A 17,537-nucleotide genomic window follows, 5' to 3' on the forward strand; every position below is an offset into this window, starting at 1 on the left:
ATCGTGTTTCATAAAATCTTGTATGCGTTTTCTGAGTTTGTCCGCTATAATTGTCGTCACTCTCGCCAACCGAACGTCAATGGTGGTGTCATCTTCGAGATAATTTATGGTTTCCAAGTAGTTGGTCGAGCAGCAAAATTCTTGAAAGTACCGACCCAAACGCTGTTTGGCCGTCGACGAGACCGCCTGCATGTCCATAGTGTGCGTTGTCAACGCCGGCAAAACGGCCAGGGCGCGTTTGCGCGCGTACGCCGGTCGCTCCAACATTGCCATTTCGACGGTGCCCGCGAACTGGTCCAGAATGTCGGAAACCACCTTGTTCAACCGCGTCAGCGGAGACAGCTGGTAAAAGTATATGAACGCCCCCCGCATGAGCATCACGACCACGTCGATGTCCCTGAGAGTTTCCGCGATTAGTTGTTGGCATTCTATCACGTTCTGGGCGTCGTTCATTTTCAAACAGTGGTTGCCTATGTCGGCGTGCGAAACGAAACAGTCGATCAGGAATTTGGCCATCTGGCAGCTCAACAGTTGATGGGCCCGTCTGAGCTTGTTGTTAAAGTCTTTGTCGGTGTCGGCCGACAGCACTTGTTGCCTGTTGTACTGTTGTCCTTTTCGTACGATACTCAAAGCGTCCTGCCGGACCCATCCGGCGTGCGCTAAAAGCTCGTCCAATGCGTCCACCGGGCTTTGCACAGTTTGCAGCGTTCCGCTCGAGTCCGTCGGATCGTCGTACTCGAAGCCCATGCTCTCGAAATCCGTAACGAAACGGTTGACCATCTGCCTGACGTTGGTCGCAATGTAGCTCATCGCGGTTTTCCGGCGCGTTTGCGCGCCCGTGACAGGACAGATGTAGTTGTTGGCCCAGTCGAACTTGTAAACGGTCGCCGCGCTGACCATCGAAACCGGCGAGCAATACTTCTTGAAGAACGGCAGCAAACGGTCTTTGAGCGTTTTGTCCAGGTAGTTGAAGATCGCCCGGATCCGGCTTTGGTTTATTTCCAGTGAGTCGTTTTTCCATTGGCGTTCGTCCAACACTTTTGCGAGGAAATGGCCTGCCAGGGAGACTAGGATTTTGTTGAAATCGTTTTCCTGCACGGGTTTGTTCGAAAACAATCGGCGCAAATCCCACAGCGCGCTTTCCATACGCTGTACCAGCCGAACGCCGTCTTTTGCGCACTGCCTGAGTTTTTCTAGACAATTCCTTTGATCGGATCCAGTCGACATGAATACGAACTGATACGCTATGCCCATCGCGTAATCGCAATAGGTCATCAACGTTCTGGTGTATTTGCAGCCCAAAAATTGACAGGTGTGTCCGATTTTTAAGTTTACGTTGCCGGCGGTCACTATCCGTTGGCCGTCTTTGGCCGCCGAAAGCAAACCGTCTACGCCGCAGGTGCTTTTGTCTTCTTGCACTATTGCCAATTCACCTAAAGCCTTCCATCCGGGACACTCCAACAGCCGGTTTATCTTGTCCACGAGGTCGCCCGACGCCATGCACGAGCAGTAAAACACCGCAAAATAAATACACGAAAAACCGCCGACCTGCATTTTAGGCGCAACGAAAAACTAGGAAAATTGGTGTACAACTATTGTTCCCAACACTAAGGAAAACCGCACTAAATATAATACCAAATAGTCCACGGTGGAAATGTTGCACACTACACTTGTAAATTACAGAAAATATATATTTGATTTAATATAAACTGTGTCCGCATAACGTTTGATTCTTTACATCAACTACGCCGGCACAAGTGTCTCTTTATTTGTACACGAATATTTTTAAATAGTGCGTATGGCTCTGTTGTTTATTCTCTTTTTACACACTTATTTTTTTTTTTTAGCTTCGGTGCATAGCTGCGAAGGTATTGTCTTTGGATATTTATTTATTTAGTTTTGTTTTTTGTGCCCTTATTTAGCCACTGGACCGATTTCTTCGTGTAGCAACTCTATAGATCAGAAATCGTACTTATGGGGTACTTTATTAGACAAAAAATTAAATCATATCTCTCCCCTTCCCCTCCAAAATCGAGAAAAACATCTAATTTTACATTTTCGCAACTCAAAATTACGACGCTGTATAACTTTTTTTTTTAAAAAATAGTAGAATTTGTTCAAAATCAAAACCAAAAAAAAAAAAATCATAAACCTTTTTTCTTTATTTCACTTTTTCAAGCAAAGTTTTATGGATTTAGGTCTGAAAATTAGACCGAAGGTAGATCTAGAATGGAACTATAACTTAATATGTCAAACTTTTTTTGTTTTATCAAGGAAAAAACCCAGAAAAAATGGGAAAATTACACTTTGAACGTAGTCAATTTCCAGGTTTCTATGTGTGAGTGAATCAGCAGTCAACAGGTAATTATATTTATTAGCTTTGTACAGAAAGTATTTATTACCGGTTTTTAATGGAATATTAATAGAATATTTTGTTTTTATTAGAGCATACCTATTAGCATCATATTTTGCACTTTTTAAAAACCTAAATGTCCGCTTTCTAGTTGACAACAGCTCCTCGGAAAATGGTTGTATAGAAAAAAAATGTTCAGATACAAACATTTATTTTGCTCATCCGTGTACAAATTAGCATAAAATAGAAATAGTAGTTTAACATTTAATACCAAAAAGTCGACATTGACATTTAGTGAAAACGATAAGGGTGCGCGAACAAGTATAGAAAACAATCTGACATAGTCTGTATGTTAAGAATGACTTCTTATAAATAAGATTATTGCAACTAAAAAAAAAACCCCAAAAAACCAAAACACACGGACGACGGTAAACAGCAACAGGCTTCCGTCGCCGAGGTCACGAATATCGATCCACGCATGGGCCCTTGTGCCGCGTGGGCGGAGCGACGCCCGTCTTCGTCTCGCGTGTGTGCGTGTGTAGGGCTCGTCGAGGCGACGCGCAATAGAATATTATTATTATTATTATTGCGCCTGGACAGCAAATGTCGCATACAACAACAACAGCAGCAGCAACGATCGTGGTGCGCGGTGCGTTGGTCGTGGTGCGCGTTTCGTGACCGCCGCCGCCGTCGTCGTCACAGTGCGCCAAGTGTGATAATATATATTTTTTTTATCTATAATATTGTTATTATGTGACGAGACCGTGTATTGCGGCTGAGCGCGCGATGGGTTCGCTGCCGAATCTGCACGAACTGTGCAAACTGGAACAGCCGGCTGCGTGCAAGCCTAGGCTGTCGCCGAATCCGGAACGCGGCGACCGCGCCGCGGCCAACAACATCAACAACCGGGCACATCACAGGCGGTTACTGCAGACCAACAGTTTGTGCACGGCCAACTTCTTCGGCATCGTCTCGCCCGACAAACAGCCCGACATGCAGATAAACGAGGTCGGTCGCACACGGTGTTGTTATTGTCGAATATCATATTTATACTGTTGAGCCCTTCTTACTTTTAATCTGTCCATCTTAGTCAATATAAGTATTATCTAACCAATAACAGACACAGTCTAATCCAGGCAATTGGCATAGTCAATAGCTGGTATTTTGCTAACAGATGCGACCACTATAGTAGTATCGTCTAAACGTAGCCTAGCACCAACTAAATCAATAGATACGTTTCAACAAAGGCCTTTAATACATCTAAATAAATGGCACGTTCTAACCGAATTGATGACAGTCATCCTCTTGAGTGCAACAGATGCAAGCAATATAGTCTAAAAGTCTGACAATATCAATATAGATACATTCAAATACAGGGTAAATTATTGTAGTTCTACAATATATTCTAACGGTATTGATCATTGTCGCTTGATATTTTATTTACAAAACAGATATTATTATTATTTTATTTTTTTACAATAATTCTATTTTCATGAATCAATGTGTCTGTAATATCCACATTGTTATTTTTAAAACCAGATATGATGTTGTCTTCAAAATGTTGTCTTACGATTATACAGTAAGTGTTTTTGCTCTAAAAGAACCACGAACTTAGTAAAACGCATTCTGTGTAACTATGTTTAGCCAAAAAAATAAATTAGCTACCAAAAATGAGTTCTAATTACTAAGCTAATAATTATACATTACAGTTTAAGCTTTAAATTAAGATTTTGTAAAAAAATTGCCTATACCTAATTCCTTAATAAATAGCCTTTATCACGTTTAATTATAAATCCTTTCAGACCCCGTGTCCGTTACCCTGTACATCTTTTTTTTTGTCACGTTTTATCAATTTTATCTTAAAAAATAGTTAAATAAATATAGACGAGTCTGGTTATTTCCCATAAAAATGTGCCAACAATTATTCGATAACGTTATTAACTTTCTGTCCTAAAACCGAAAAATAAGGAAAAGGAATATCGTCATAGAAAAAAACACGTTCACACTTGTCATTTTTGACTCTATAATGACTTAAATTGATTTGAATTAGTTTTTTACACGATAAATAATTTGCTGAAAATTTAGACTGGTCGATTACCAGTTTTGAGTCATCATTACTATTAAAATTACAAATTTAGGAATTCAGGTGGAGCGCGGTTGAGTAATGTAGTAAAAATAATAAATGTTCAGCAAATTATTCTCAATTTAAAAAAAAAGTAACTACTTAAATGTATCATCTGGCTTTTGGCTGAAGAAAAACAATACAAATTATTATTGTTTGATAAAAATCGAAAACGTGTTTTGCATAGATAATTTTATCAAAAATTTAGTACATAATCAAAAAATCAGCTGTAACGTGATATTATGCCCTGTAATATATATATATATATTTTATGGTAGGTTGTTTAATCAATAATGTATTTATAATATACATAATATTTATATTAGTGCCGACGTTTTCGACAACAAAATAATAGTTAAGACGGCGCCTTGATTATGCAATTTCGATACACGGCCGCGTTCAGAATAGTAGTATTACACAATCGTTGTTTTTTCTGTATTTATTTTTTTACTTTTGTACTCAACATAAAAGTAAATTCACCGGATGAAGGCCGGTAGTTTTCTCGGGTACTTCCTTCCAGGTACTTTCCGTGCAACAAACACACTATTTTTTAACCGGATCCACCGGTCTACGGTGACGACTTAAATAAAAAACACATAAACTCATAAGCCACATACAAATACTTATTGCAAAAGTTCTGATTGGTTCAAGCCTTGATAAATGGACCGGCAATGAATAGGCGCAGGTTTAAAAAACAAATCATATCTTGTGTCTAACCGAAAAAATTTGAACAGTTTTGAGTGATATAAGATTTGAAGCACCTATTACATTTACACCTCGTACACAAAATTTAGTTTTGAAAATATTGTAAATTTCAAACACAATAACTTAACAAAAAGTATAAGTATAGTAATATAATGTAAATGGTATGTAATTTTAGTAATAGTGCATTAAAGACCATGTTCGTTAATTGCCAAGCTATAAAAGGTATTTATTATTTTTTTTTATTAAAATAACTTTCATTTTGCAATTATAAAATATACTGTGTTTATTTCAAGTATCAATCAAAGTTTTTATCAGCACTCTTATCACTGCATTATCTCTTTTATCAATTGATTTCCCTCTTTCGGGTCGTTTCATAACTGTGAGTTATGCCCAATACCCTTTAATTTTCTCCTTCCATAGGTTTGTTCTTTAGTTGTTCAGTTGTTTGTGACAGGCTAATTATTGTTGTCTTCGGAAAGTTTTTCCTCGAAGGATGTCTTATGTCTGATTCTTGTTTTGCTGCCACCTCTCGCCTTATGTTAGGAGGTGCGGGCCGTCGTTCTTAAGACACGGGGGTCTGCGCCCCATTGAGAACCTATCAGTTCCTTATTCCTATTCACAGTGACTTCTACAAGTCAGGACTCGATCAAGTTTGACGCCTAGGTATTTTGGTTCATCGTAGTGCTCCAAGTCAAGTACACAAAAACATAATATGTGTGTGTGTGTATGTTTAATTCGACGAGGCCTGAATTTTTTTTAACAATTACATCTAAATAATAACATAATTATAATTGTATATTACTTATTATTATCCGTTGATCATTGACACATTTCAATAATAACATTATTTATACATGTACCTGTACATACAGGTGAATATATATATATGTATAAATATAATTTTTTTTTTTTATACATTTTATTACAATGCGCAGAAACCGTTTTCGCCGACTTCACTGCGGTCAACGATTTCGACTACTCACCGTCAGATATCAATTACGAACACGACCTCGGTCAAGAGGCGCGACTCGTTGTCTAGCTCGGCGGGAGCCTCGTCGGTGCGTCGCCTCATCGAAGTCGTCCGCACTACTCCGTCCAACATGGGGCCGGTCTATAGTCGTCGGCTGCTGTGCCGCAACTACGTGACACTGTGTCTGGGCCACGGTGCCGCCGCCGCCGCGTTGGTTCCATTCCTGGCGTTACAGGTGTGTACTTAAGACAACAGCGATAATATAACTTAGAAAAAACTCGACACGTTGCACAACGGGCACCACCAAATTGACGTTAGTTTTCCCGTTTGAAGGAAAACGGATTGGGCAGTAAGCGAAAATGCTAGCTGTAGTACAATGCTCACAATGAATTGGTTATATTGTAAGCGATTGTACCTGGTTATAATAATGTTGTATTTTTTGGTTAATTTTTATGATACTAAACCGAATGGTAAAAAGCCAAAACAGTGTGGGAGGAGTGGCCTATGGTGAGGTATTGAAAAAAATCTTAATTAACTTTTGTAAATTAACTACTGAATTTTGATACCAAAACACACATTCCTCCTAATCACAGCGCCCTGAATATACGGGTATAGGCAACATTAATGTCATGTATGTACATGAAGTTGTGTGTTCTTTTTTAAAAATTATTGTTCATAAAATTATTAGAAAAGACGGTTCTATTGACAAGAAAACCTTTAAATATAATATTAGAGTATGTAAAAAATGGTTTTTTTGTACAACCGATTGCAGTTTGTTTTCGAATAAACAATTAAATTACAGTAAGACTATAAAGTAATTATATTTAAAAAAAAACAATGTTTTAAGTTTTATTGCGTTTTTTCAAGCAATCGTTTTTTATCCGTTCTATAATTTACGATGAAAACTATTTAATTAAAAAATAAAGCTTCGTGTGTATTATTATGAAACTTTGAAAGTAATATCATAGTAATTTAGCTGCATTATAAACGAGCGTCGAGTTTTAATATTTAATTCTAACGGCTCAAGGGAGAATTACTACAATCTGTGAAATTTTAATCGTTTCATACGTCTGGATAGTACTTAGAGTTTTACAGCTGTTGGATAATGAAAAACGTTACTGTGTTAGCCACTTGGCGGACTTTAATTAAAACTTTTGTCGATCAAATTAAGATAAACGGAACGCGAACGTTTAATTACTTCATAATACTAACGGCTATAACGTTTAGTTTCATTAATGGTTATCTACTTTATGGATTGTCTTACAGGCGTTTCATGTTATAATATGATTATCATAGAGAATTGTAATTTACGAGTTATTGTTTTGTTGGTGGCTTATGGTGCACAACTGTAATAGGTGTGTTGAATGTTTAATAATGATGGGGGGGGGGGGGGTAGAAAGAAAATTGTATAAGACGTCAGTGTCACATAAACTATTGATCACTGCATTTCTATCTTCATATAAACATCTATATTATATTATCAAATAATATATTATTATCAATTTATGAGACCCCGGTGAGCATTAATTTTGTTTTCATTTTCTGGTGTCACGCTATTTTTTAAAATAATCGTTATACAAATATTTCATAAAAATATATAACTTATAATATAACCATTCTTATCAAAAATTTATAAGCTAACAATATTATTAAAATCAATTTTCCTACAACATTTAAAATAAAAAGAGTCAAATATCTTAAACAATATAGTTTTAATAATTTTATTGTTATAAACTATTGTACTTTAACTACATAATAACATAAGTAAATATCCAAGGGGGAGGTGATCGCCCCCATTGCCCTTCCTAGTATACACCCCTGCAATCATTCACTAAGAGTGCTTATTATGATGTAATCGTTAACGTTTGTTTAGGGTTCGATATCCGCCTGGTGGTGGCCCGATCAGCTGAAACAGAACGGCGGACTCGCCACTGTGACGACGGACATCGGTTCCGTGCTGTTGTCCGCCATGTTCGGTGTGGCCGCCTTGAGCGCGCTGCTAGGCCCCACGGCCGTCCAACGGTTGGGCACCAGGACCTGCCTGGTGGCCGGATATCTGGTAGCCGTGGCGTTCGTGGGCGTGCACCTGTACCCCAAAGTGACCGTGCTGTGGCCCGGTTACTTGCTGATGGGCGCCTGGCTGGGCTGCTGGACCGCGTCGCGCACGGCGGTGCTGATGACTTTGTCGTCGAAAATGGCCTACGTGCTGTCCGACCGGGAGGAATGCGAGCTGGAGGGCAACGGTCGGCGGGAGGCGGTGGCCAGAAACTTGGCCCGAGGACTTCAGGTAAGGAAACCCGTGGGAATATTACGATCCAGTGGTTAATTTGGATTCTCCGTTTGAAAAGGGGAAGAGATCATCTTTTTCAACGTTTAGCCTTATAAGGTACTTTTGATCAACGCGTCCTGGTCTATTAAAACACTATTAAGGTTATAGTAGACAAAAAAAAATATGTAAAAAAGCACGTCATTATAAAATAATCATCTCTTCAGCTCCACACGTTGAAGCTAAAATAATATTCTAATGACTTTCAAACAAAAATCACATGTGAATATGTGAACTCTCGACAGTCAATTGTCAAATAATGATAATAGCTAGATATTTTTTTTGTTTTTACAAAACAACATTTTATCCTGTTTCTGCTGATTCGATGTGCTTATTAACAATAATTATAAGTGACAAAACTGATTCATCGTTTGTAGAGCTCTTGTAAGCTGTCTCGATTTTTCGATGAAAATAGGTTGTTTTCCTTTGAGAGGTTTCATGCGTATTTATTTATCAGATTTTAAAAATTATAAAAAAAAAAATTTGAACTGAAAAGTCAAGTGTTGATGAAATAAGATAGGATTACATTGCGTCATTACTTATAAAAAAGCTTTTATTGGATTTTAAGCCAAACGCTATCGACCAAAAGTCATTAATGCGATTTTTTTCGTTAAGTAAAAGTGACTTGTCTATATTTGTATTTTATTGTCTAAAAATATAATTTTATTCTATTAACATAAATATGAAAATCAGATTTGATTTTCATAAATTCCTTATTTTATTTGTTGTTTTTTTAAACATGGATATGTTCTAGGACTGTGAGTTTATATGAATTTAGCATCATTAATTTCCCGTTACCGTTTTCCCAATAGTGGTACAAACAGCTGATTACAAAAGCTATTAAGAGACAGCTGATAATAGCTCTTGATAAGGGACAGATGATAAGAGATTAGTGAAAAATGCAGGGAAAGATATTGTAAAACGGAAGGGGAATCGTAGATAGAATGAGAGGAAGGAGGGAAATGATCATAAACATCAGCTGGTGGCGAGGATGACTGAAAAGCATATCCATGATTCATTTCATGAAATGGTGAAAATGTTCGAGTCAAATTTGATATCAAACGTGTTTTATTTTAACGATATCGTTTTTCCATAAAAAAAAATTAACATAAAAATTGACTTGTGCGAATCGTGTGGCATTTGCAGATGGCCCACGACATCGGCTTGATCGCAGGAAACGCTTTTGTAGCGTACATGATAAAAGGCACAAGAGCCGATGCCGCCCTTGGATCCATGTTCGCTAACGACAACGAAGGAGCCGACAGGACCTGCGGTAGCGTGGCTTGTCCTCTGGTCAACACAGCGAAAATCGTTCTAAGGCCGACCAATTCCACCAACCTGACCGACCCGGTGGACGTCCGAAACTATATGATCCTACCGTGTAAGTGTAACCCAACGTAAAATATATTGTGAATCAGTTTTAACATGAATATGTCAATTCAAAAATGTCTGGAGAACTTTTCATTAAGATCAAAACCTGTCCCATTGGTGACTTATAATACGAGATAAGGAACGGTGATAAGAGATAAGGTCATCTATAGTAAGGGTCTATGGTCTTTTTGACATGATCACGTCTTTTGGTTATGGAGTCTATCTGAAAATCGTAAGACAGATTCGATCAGCAGATAGAAAATCAGATAACCATTATAGGCATGTTCATGATCCAATGTCTTTCCTTTAAGGGACAGTTACTCAACATTTGTAAACGTTGTAAATTCAACGTCTTTCGTTAGTGTTGCATCGTTGTACTGGTTCCTGTCTAAAATAGCTATAATTGTCATTCTTGCATTGCATTGAGCAATTTGAGGAACTCTTAATATTTCTTCTTCAACCAATTATGGCAGGTTATGGATTTAATTCCGACTTTACGTTTCAGGTAAGACCACACAGCTGTTGGCCAGCGTGTTTGCCGGATGCTGTTTTGTCGGAGTGGCTGTCACGGTGACGTTCATGACTCGCATCCGACTGTTTGTGTATGCATCAGCCACCGAAAAACGCAAATCCAATGGAGCCCGTTCGTTCGGTGCAGTTCGCGATGCGTTTCGCAACACTAAATTGCAACTTATCGCTCCACTGTCAGTGTTCATCGGCCTCGAACAAGGATTCATATACTCGGATTTTTCTAAGGTAACCGCGATTCAAATGAAAAACCACGCACAGCACCTTAGGCGCAAATTGTAGGAAGCTTGTAACACACCGCTATGCTATTTCTGAAATTAGCAACACCAAAATTGTCGTTTGTGTTTCGTACCACAAGTAGTGAGGAGAATAAATTTTCGAATGCTTCGTGAACTTAAGCAACTCCCGCCACCCTTATTATTTATAAGGTTATCGAGCCTCTGCATAGCTTGTCGATTAAATCCAACCGTTCGCCCACTGTTCTTACATTTCGTATAATTATAAAATAATCTATACCGACACTAGGTTGACCCTACGACGGCCATATCAGGCCGTTCGTTTTGATACGAACCACGATGGCGGTTTAGTCTCGAGGTCATAACATAATAATAATATTATTATTATAACAAAAGTATCGTTGAAATAAAAAACCCACTAGTCAGGTTTTTTTTTAATTCGACTGATTTATGGGTGAAGTCGTACCGTAAAATCGATTCCGAGCCAGCATCGTTAATCACGTTATGATATTATTATACTTATAGATTAATATATTATATAACAATTATTATACATTCATAGTAGAGGGTGCGACCGATTAACACGAGTCGTACGCGGAAGTAAACTTTAAATGTAATAACGATAATAGATACAACATTTAATACTAATTTGACATTGTGAGTATAAATTATGCTCTTAAATATTCGTTAACACCCATGTCCTAAAATATAATAAACACTTAGAACATTATGTAATATTTACGGTGACTGGATTAATATTTAAGTACTAGAAATACCGTTTGATTGAAATCAGACGCACAGATTTATGCTCAAGTTTAAATACTATCAAAAATGAGCATAATTAAAACAAAATATGTAACCGGTCATATTTCATGGTTAATGTAACCCTGTCCACATAAATACCCTGCTTAATTCTTAAGTATTGACCAATGCATCGATTATCTGCTTGTAAGACTTTTTTTTTTTAAATTTAAGTTGCAGATATAATGTTTATATGAACTTTAATCATAAGTGGTTAATAGTGGTTTTTTCTTTCAACGGCATCTATATTATTTATGGTACATTCAACTTCATTATTTCAGTCTTTTCTGTGTTACAACATCAATTTCAAATTTTAGCTTCGACTCAAAGATGAGGATATACATGTTTTTTTTTGAATCGCATGCAAATCGATGTACATGGTTTTAATAAACCGCTTAAAGGTATATCTCTGTTTCCTAGTATTGTGGGATCAAGGTTAGGGGAAATAATTTTAAAATACAAAAAAAAAGTGAAGGTTATGAAGGCCTTTGTTCATGAACAACCTACACGTCATGTTAATGGAGTTATTTAAAAAACAAAACTAACGTATGCAATAAAACAAGAATGCGATACACTTACAAGAATTTTTTGGTTTTTTTATTAAACCTTGTTTTTCTCTAATTAAGGTTATTACGACTTACACCACTATGGTTTTAACCCCTTCATTTTGAAATTTGTTTTTATTAGATTAATTTATTCTATTAAATATTTCCATTATTGATTATTTATTATCGGATTTATTTAAAAAAAAGATAAAATATCGATTTTATTATTTTCAAATGAAAGTTAATTCCAAGTTCTGTGTCTGATTGATATAAGTATTAATCGAATATATATAGTTATTAGCCTAGTAATATACTATGACGTACTGTTCTATTACAGGTTAATTAACGAGAAAGAGATCCAAATGGATCCGTTTATTGTCAAGTAACACCAATAACAATAATTGTCCGTAATTAATTTTTCGTTTATTTTTATTTTCACTCTTCTAGTTCTACGTGGTGTGTTCGGCTGGCGTATCTAATATACCTACCGTGATACTGAGCTTGGGGCTGTTACAGTTGATAGCCGGATTTACAGTGAGCTTGATATTGCAACACATACGTCGATACCATATTATAGGTGAGTATAACTATCATTTTTCTTCTTAATTTTCTTTTTTTAACATGGATAAGGAACAATTGATAATGGCTCTTGATAAGAGAGGTTTTTCTTATTATTATTATGATTAGCATCATTACCTGTTTAACTATGTGTATGTTTTTTTTTATATATGTATATAGTAATTGGATTTGCGTTTCACTCGTGTTTACTGATGGTGCTCATGAAATGGAAACCGTCTGGCGACGATGCCGCACTTCTCTATGTCATAGCCGCCGCATGGGGCGTTTGCAATGCCATTTGGAACACGCTTTGTTTTAGTAAGTATATCTATATAATTAATATCATGTGTATAATGTGCATACATATCTTATATCGCGATAAAACTGCAATACCGACTCTTAACCGAGCCCAACAGAAATGGAAAAATATTAAATATACGTTTTTGTCCCGTTAAAGTCTCCGGCGCTTGCCCATTATTAGGTATGGTTTTAAAAATTCGTTATAATGACAGGCAAAAGACATTAGTTTTTTCGAATCGCTGTAAGGAGCTATAAACACAACCTAGTTGAACACTGGAATACAATTAAGGCCGTATCGATTAACATTAGAAATATATGTTGTTCTATTAGGCGCTTAGGTTAGGTTAGGTAGACATTCTGTAAACGGTTTCCCAATAGTTGTGGGTTTTTAAATTTTGATATTTATCATTATATAATATACCGGTTTTAATGTATTTGGCCTTTTTGAAAGTCTAGGTATTCACTCCCTGTTTATGGCCAGTTACTAAACGAGGAGCTTATAGAATCCAAGGGATACATTTGATATGCATTTATTGTCATAAGGACTACTTAGTTGTAGTATTCTCCGTTGAAATGTATGAAAATAAATAAGTGTTTTGAAATTGAAATATTAGTAGTTATTAATACCTATACTAGAAAGCGCTAATGGGCCTTGTATAACTTGTATATTAGGTCTAAATGAGCCACTCATTATCCATGAACATAAGCCTTTCCAAACAGAAGAGGAACCTTTTTTATGTACAATCAACTTCTATATTGTGTAAATAAATTATTCAAGTTTTACACAAATTGTTTTCTATGGTACAAATAAAAAAACTAGTTCTCGTTCGATATCCAAAAACCGATTATGTAATAGTTAATATCATACAAAGTATATAATGGTTTATGGCAACTATTTAAATTATTTTTTACTTGTAAACTAATTTAAAACGGCCTCAATTTCTTAACAGTTGAGGACCTCAAAAATATAGTGGCCTCAATTGGAAATGTCCTATCCATGTTTTTATTGTCTATGGTATCGGTGATCTATTATCAATAGTGCAATTTTGTTTTTGATAAGAGAACGTAACGGTTTCGTATGACGCAAATGATTTGTGATTTTTTAATCCTCTCCCTCCTTCCCAACCAGTTACAGAAGGCACAGCCATTGTTTTCAATACTTTAACTAACTACCATTTAAACGTTTGTATTTTCTTTTATAGATTTTGTGATATCTCTGTACCCGGAATGCTGGCACGGTCCAATGGCTCACGGATACTTCTTCCGGTACTTAGGCATGTCCATAGCTTTCGGCAGCCACAGTGTTGTGTGCAACACGACCAAGCTGTATTGTTTGTCGGCCGCACTGGTGCTAGCCGTGGTGCTATACGGTTGGTTGGAATTGAGACTTCAACAGACGGGCAAACGACGCAGGGCAGCGAGGTTATGACGGTCGGCCGGCGCAACCGGCAAGTAGCTGCCGGCCGCCATACTAACCTCAGATTACCAACAGGTCGCCAAAAAAAAAAGAAGCCAATTAGCCAAACAACGTGTTGCCCATCCTACCCTTGAAATGTTTATATTATCTGTTGTATTTTTAAAACGCATTTTTGGAATCTTTAGGCACGAGACTAGTGTTGTTTACTAAACTAAATACATGATAAACACGAGAATTATTGATTTCTTACTACTATATCGTATCGAAATTCGGATACGACTACCTTTATGTTTAATGTTAAAAAAAACATTAATCTAACATGTAAGTATTAACACAGATTAAATGCAAACAGATAATGCACTCTAAAAAAAGTCGAAAAATGTGAACAAACTTTAAAAACCACAGGTCATTGTGACAAACAAGTTAAAAAAAATTATCCTTGTGTGTGGTCAATGATATTTTATCAAACATCTGTAATGTTATCACTATCAACTACATGTTATCAGTTTAAGTTATTATTGTAAATATTGCATACAATATTTATGACACTGTATTTTGGTCCTACTGCATTAAGTTTTATTAACCAACTAACGTTATTTGGAAATCTATTGTTTTACTATAAAGTGCGCACTCTATGATTTTATTAAATCTGTGTTATTAATATATAAATATTGTTAAGTATTGTTAAAATTTAGTTTGCAGTAGCTCATAATAGACAACTTCACCTAACGTTTCAAACACTAGACATTGTAAAAACAAGATGCGTTTGAAACTGTAACCTCTTAGCCCTATTTCACTGTTATCGGCATAATAGGTGTATTTCTTTATGGCTAATGTAATAATCATCAATTAGTTATTATCAACTCATGTAAAAGTGTTTCTGAATAGCAGGCTGTATGTACCTGTGAGTAAGTTGATAAATTAGTATATAAAGACTTCAAGATTTTATTATTATTTCCAAAAACTCGAGCAATCGACAATTTTTTAGCCCCTATCCTTCAAAGTAAATATTCTGACTATGACATAGGTAATAATGCTAGTTCATAAGATATAATACGTTTGAAACATGTTTAACGCCTCTGTAATACTCTGTATTCAAAACTTACTGCCGTTACTTATTATAGAACATCAGTTATTTATAATAATTAAAATGACTGTAAAAAAAAAAAAAAAAGGAATAAATAAGTTCATAAATCGATTAAACTCTTTAAAATCGATATAATTAAATTACACAACAGTTTGAAGAGAACGTTATATTGCTGCTGGTGCCTAAAGATTTCAAAAAAAAAAAAATATTTTAATTAACGTTAAGTATAATTAAGTATATTTAAAGAAAAGCTAGTGTATTTTGTTTTAATGTGAAATCCACTAATAGTTGTATTTTTTAAATACGTGCCAACACATGATCTCACCGAAATGCGTTCGGGCTAATAGCTAACTCCATATAAAAAAAAATATTATCATAGTCTAATAGCTCATTCGTCGTTATAACAGTACTGTTAATTATTAGATTATTTGATTAATTATTATTATTACTGTAAAAGTACCCACCCATCGCATTATGTCCACGACAAACCATTTATATTGAACGGGACCATATTACCAATATTCTATTACCATGGATATTTATAAAATTGTATTGTGCATTGTACATTGGTTTTAAAACATATTTATTATAGTTTAAATGGCAAGCCGAATGTTCAATAACCAGTAATTCCTGAAAATTACATATTTTGGGTATTAAATTACATTGATTCGAGTTTAAAATTTGCTAAACAAAATAATTTTATTTTCCTAAAAGTTGGATGTTTTTAGAAATTATTTTTTTTCCTTTTTTTTTTTTGAGACAAAAGAAAAGATCTGTTTTTTTTGGGTAGGAAATTGTCTGCATTTTAATTTATAAATCTGTAATCTAGATTGAATATTGCAACGTATGATCGTTACAATATTAAGATGTCATTTCTCGCCTTAAATGGGATCGACCACACTAAAATCTCTCTCTCTCTTTCTCTCTGTATACTTTTCTTATCTATTTCACATACCACATACTTTAGATATTACCTTGAACCGCTCCTTCTCTTAATACAACTGTATTTTTCTAGTTCTTTTTTTCTTTATGACTTAATGTGTGTTCTTCATATCCAAATCTATTTCATTCTAACTAATTTAAGTTAGTCAATCTGATTCTTCTCGATTTGTCACCATCTCTCTGTACAGTCAACTATGGATTTGCTCATAATAACCTATACCCGTTTGTTCTTAAGTCAGGCTTTACCTCTTCTTTGATCTCTCTTGTTCGTTTTTTTTTTTTACTAACTTTTACCACACTCAGACCATCTGACCTAACTCCTAAACTACTTATCTATCAAACCAATCAACGCATGACTTTTTCTCTAATGGTCACTGTGTTTACCACGTTACCGACATTAGGTTTTTGTTATAAATAAAACATATATTTTTTGATTGTATATAAACAGCAAATGGTACTCAGGTCGTGTTCCGTTAAATAACTGCACTTCTGACCACTTTAGGTTGAAAGAAAGCATTGAAACATTCTATGGATATTTATTACTTGGAAAATGTTATCACGGCGAATTTGGCTATTAGGTATATTTGTTTGTTTTTTTTCCAGAGTAGCTACACTAATTGTTTATAAAAATGAGTATCACTGTTAATTTTATAATATAATATATTTTATACTATAAAATCAACGGTAACACACTCTGTACAATTCCTGGTCAATTTGGCGAGACACTTTGTTAATTATTACTATTATTATTATAATGTTAATAAACCGCTTTCGAGTTGCTCTGTACCCTGTGTACAGGCACACTTAATGAAATCATTACGTTGTAATTTATTTATGTGTATATTTACTTGTCGTTATGGTTTTAACGAAAAATAATTATATAATTTATAAAAATTGTATTAAAAAAAAAACCAAAGCTTATATTTTATTTTGTTATTTGTACGATGAACCGATTCCAAACCTGAAAACACATTTTGTTCTTGCCTAAATAATAGATAACTTAGAAGTAGGTCTACAACTGGATTTATATTGTACTGGTTATCATTTAAACATAAATGTATTGTATTTTCTACCGTAAGAATGGCAATGGTAATAAACGTAGCAGGAAATGTGGGGAAGAAAAAGACCAAAAAAGAGGTGGTTAGATCATATTATATGCATTGCTAGTATATGTGGGGTACGATGTGGGTGATCCTGTCAAGTAAAGTTTAGGACAAGTGTGGCTGACCTCAAATACTTGGGATGGAGGCTAAAAATAAGAAGACTGTCTGGAGTT

At 35.5% G+C, this 17,537-nt stretch overlaps 1 protein-coding gene across 1 annotated transcript; it reads left to right on the forward strand.

Annotated features, from left to right (window-relative positions):
• Positions 1–2,993: 2,993 nt before the first annotated feature.
• On the forward strand, positions 2,994–17,069 carry LOC126838027 (protein unc-93 homolog A). Its single transcript, XM_050572113.1, has 8 exons — positions 2,994–3,361; positions 6,116–6,385; positions 8,024–8,437; positions 9,623–9,857; positions 10,353–10,603; positions 12,405–12,534; positions 12,696–12,833; positions 14,018–17,069. Exons 1-8 carry the CDS (start codon positions 3,140–3,142, stop codon positions 14,242–14,244), a joined length of 1,887 nt encoding a protein of 628 aa, XP_050428070.1. The 5' UTR covers positions 2,994–3,139; the 3' UTR covers positions 14,245–17,069.
• The last annotated feature ends 468 nt before the right edge of the window (positions 17,070–17,537 follow it).

This window comes from Adelges cooleyi, unplaced genomic scaffold (genome assembly GCF_023614345.1).
Source record: "Adelges cooleyi isolate 19-005CV unplaced genomic scaffold, UGA_ACOO_1.1 ACOO_flye_CR_arks_rails_tigmint_CR_PRNA_108, whole genome shotgun sequence".
Taxonomy (NCBI): Eukaryota; Metazoa; Arthropoda; class Insecta; order Hemiptera; family Adelgidae; genus Adelges; species Adelges cooleyi.

Coding starts and splice junctions, on each gene's coding strand:
- LOC126838027 (XM_050572113.1), top strand. CDS start 3,140: ATGGGTTCGCTGCCGAATCTGCACGAACTGTGCAAACTGGAACAGCCG. Junction 6,386..8,023: donor TTCCATTCCTGGCGTTACAG/GTGTGTACTTAA, acceptor ACGTTTGTTTAG/GGTTCGATATCCGCCTGGTG. Junction 12,834..14,017: donor TTGGAACACGCTTTGTTTTA/GTAAGTATATCT, acceptor TTTCTTTTATAG/ATTTTGTGATATCTCTGTAC.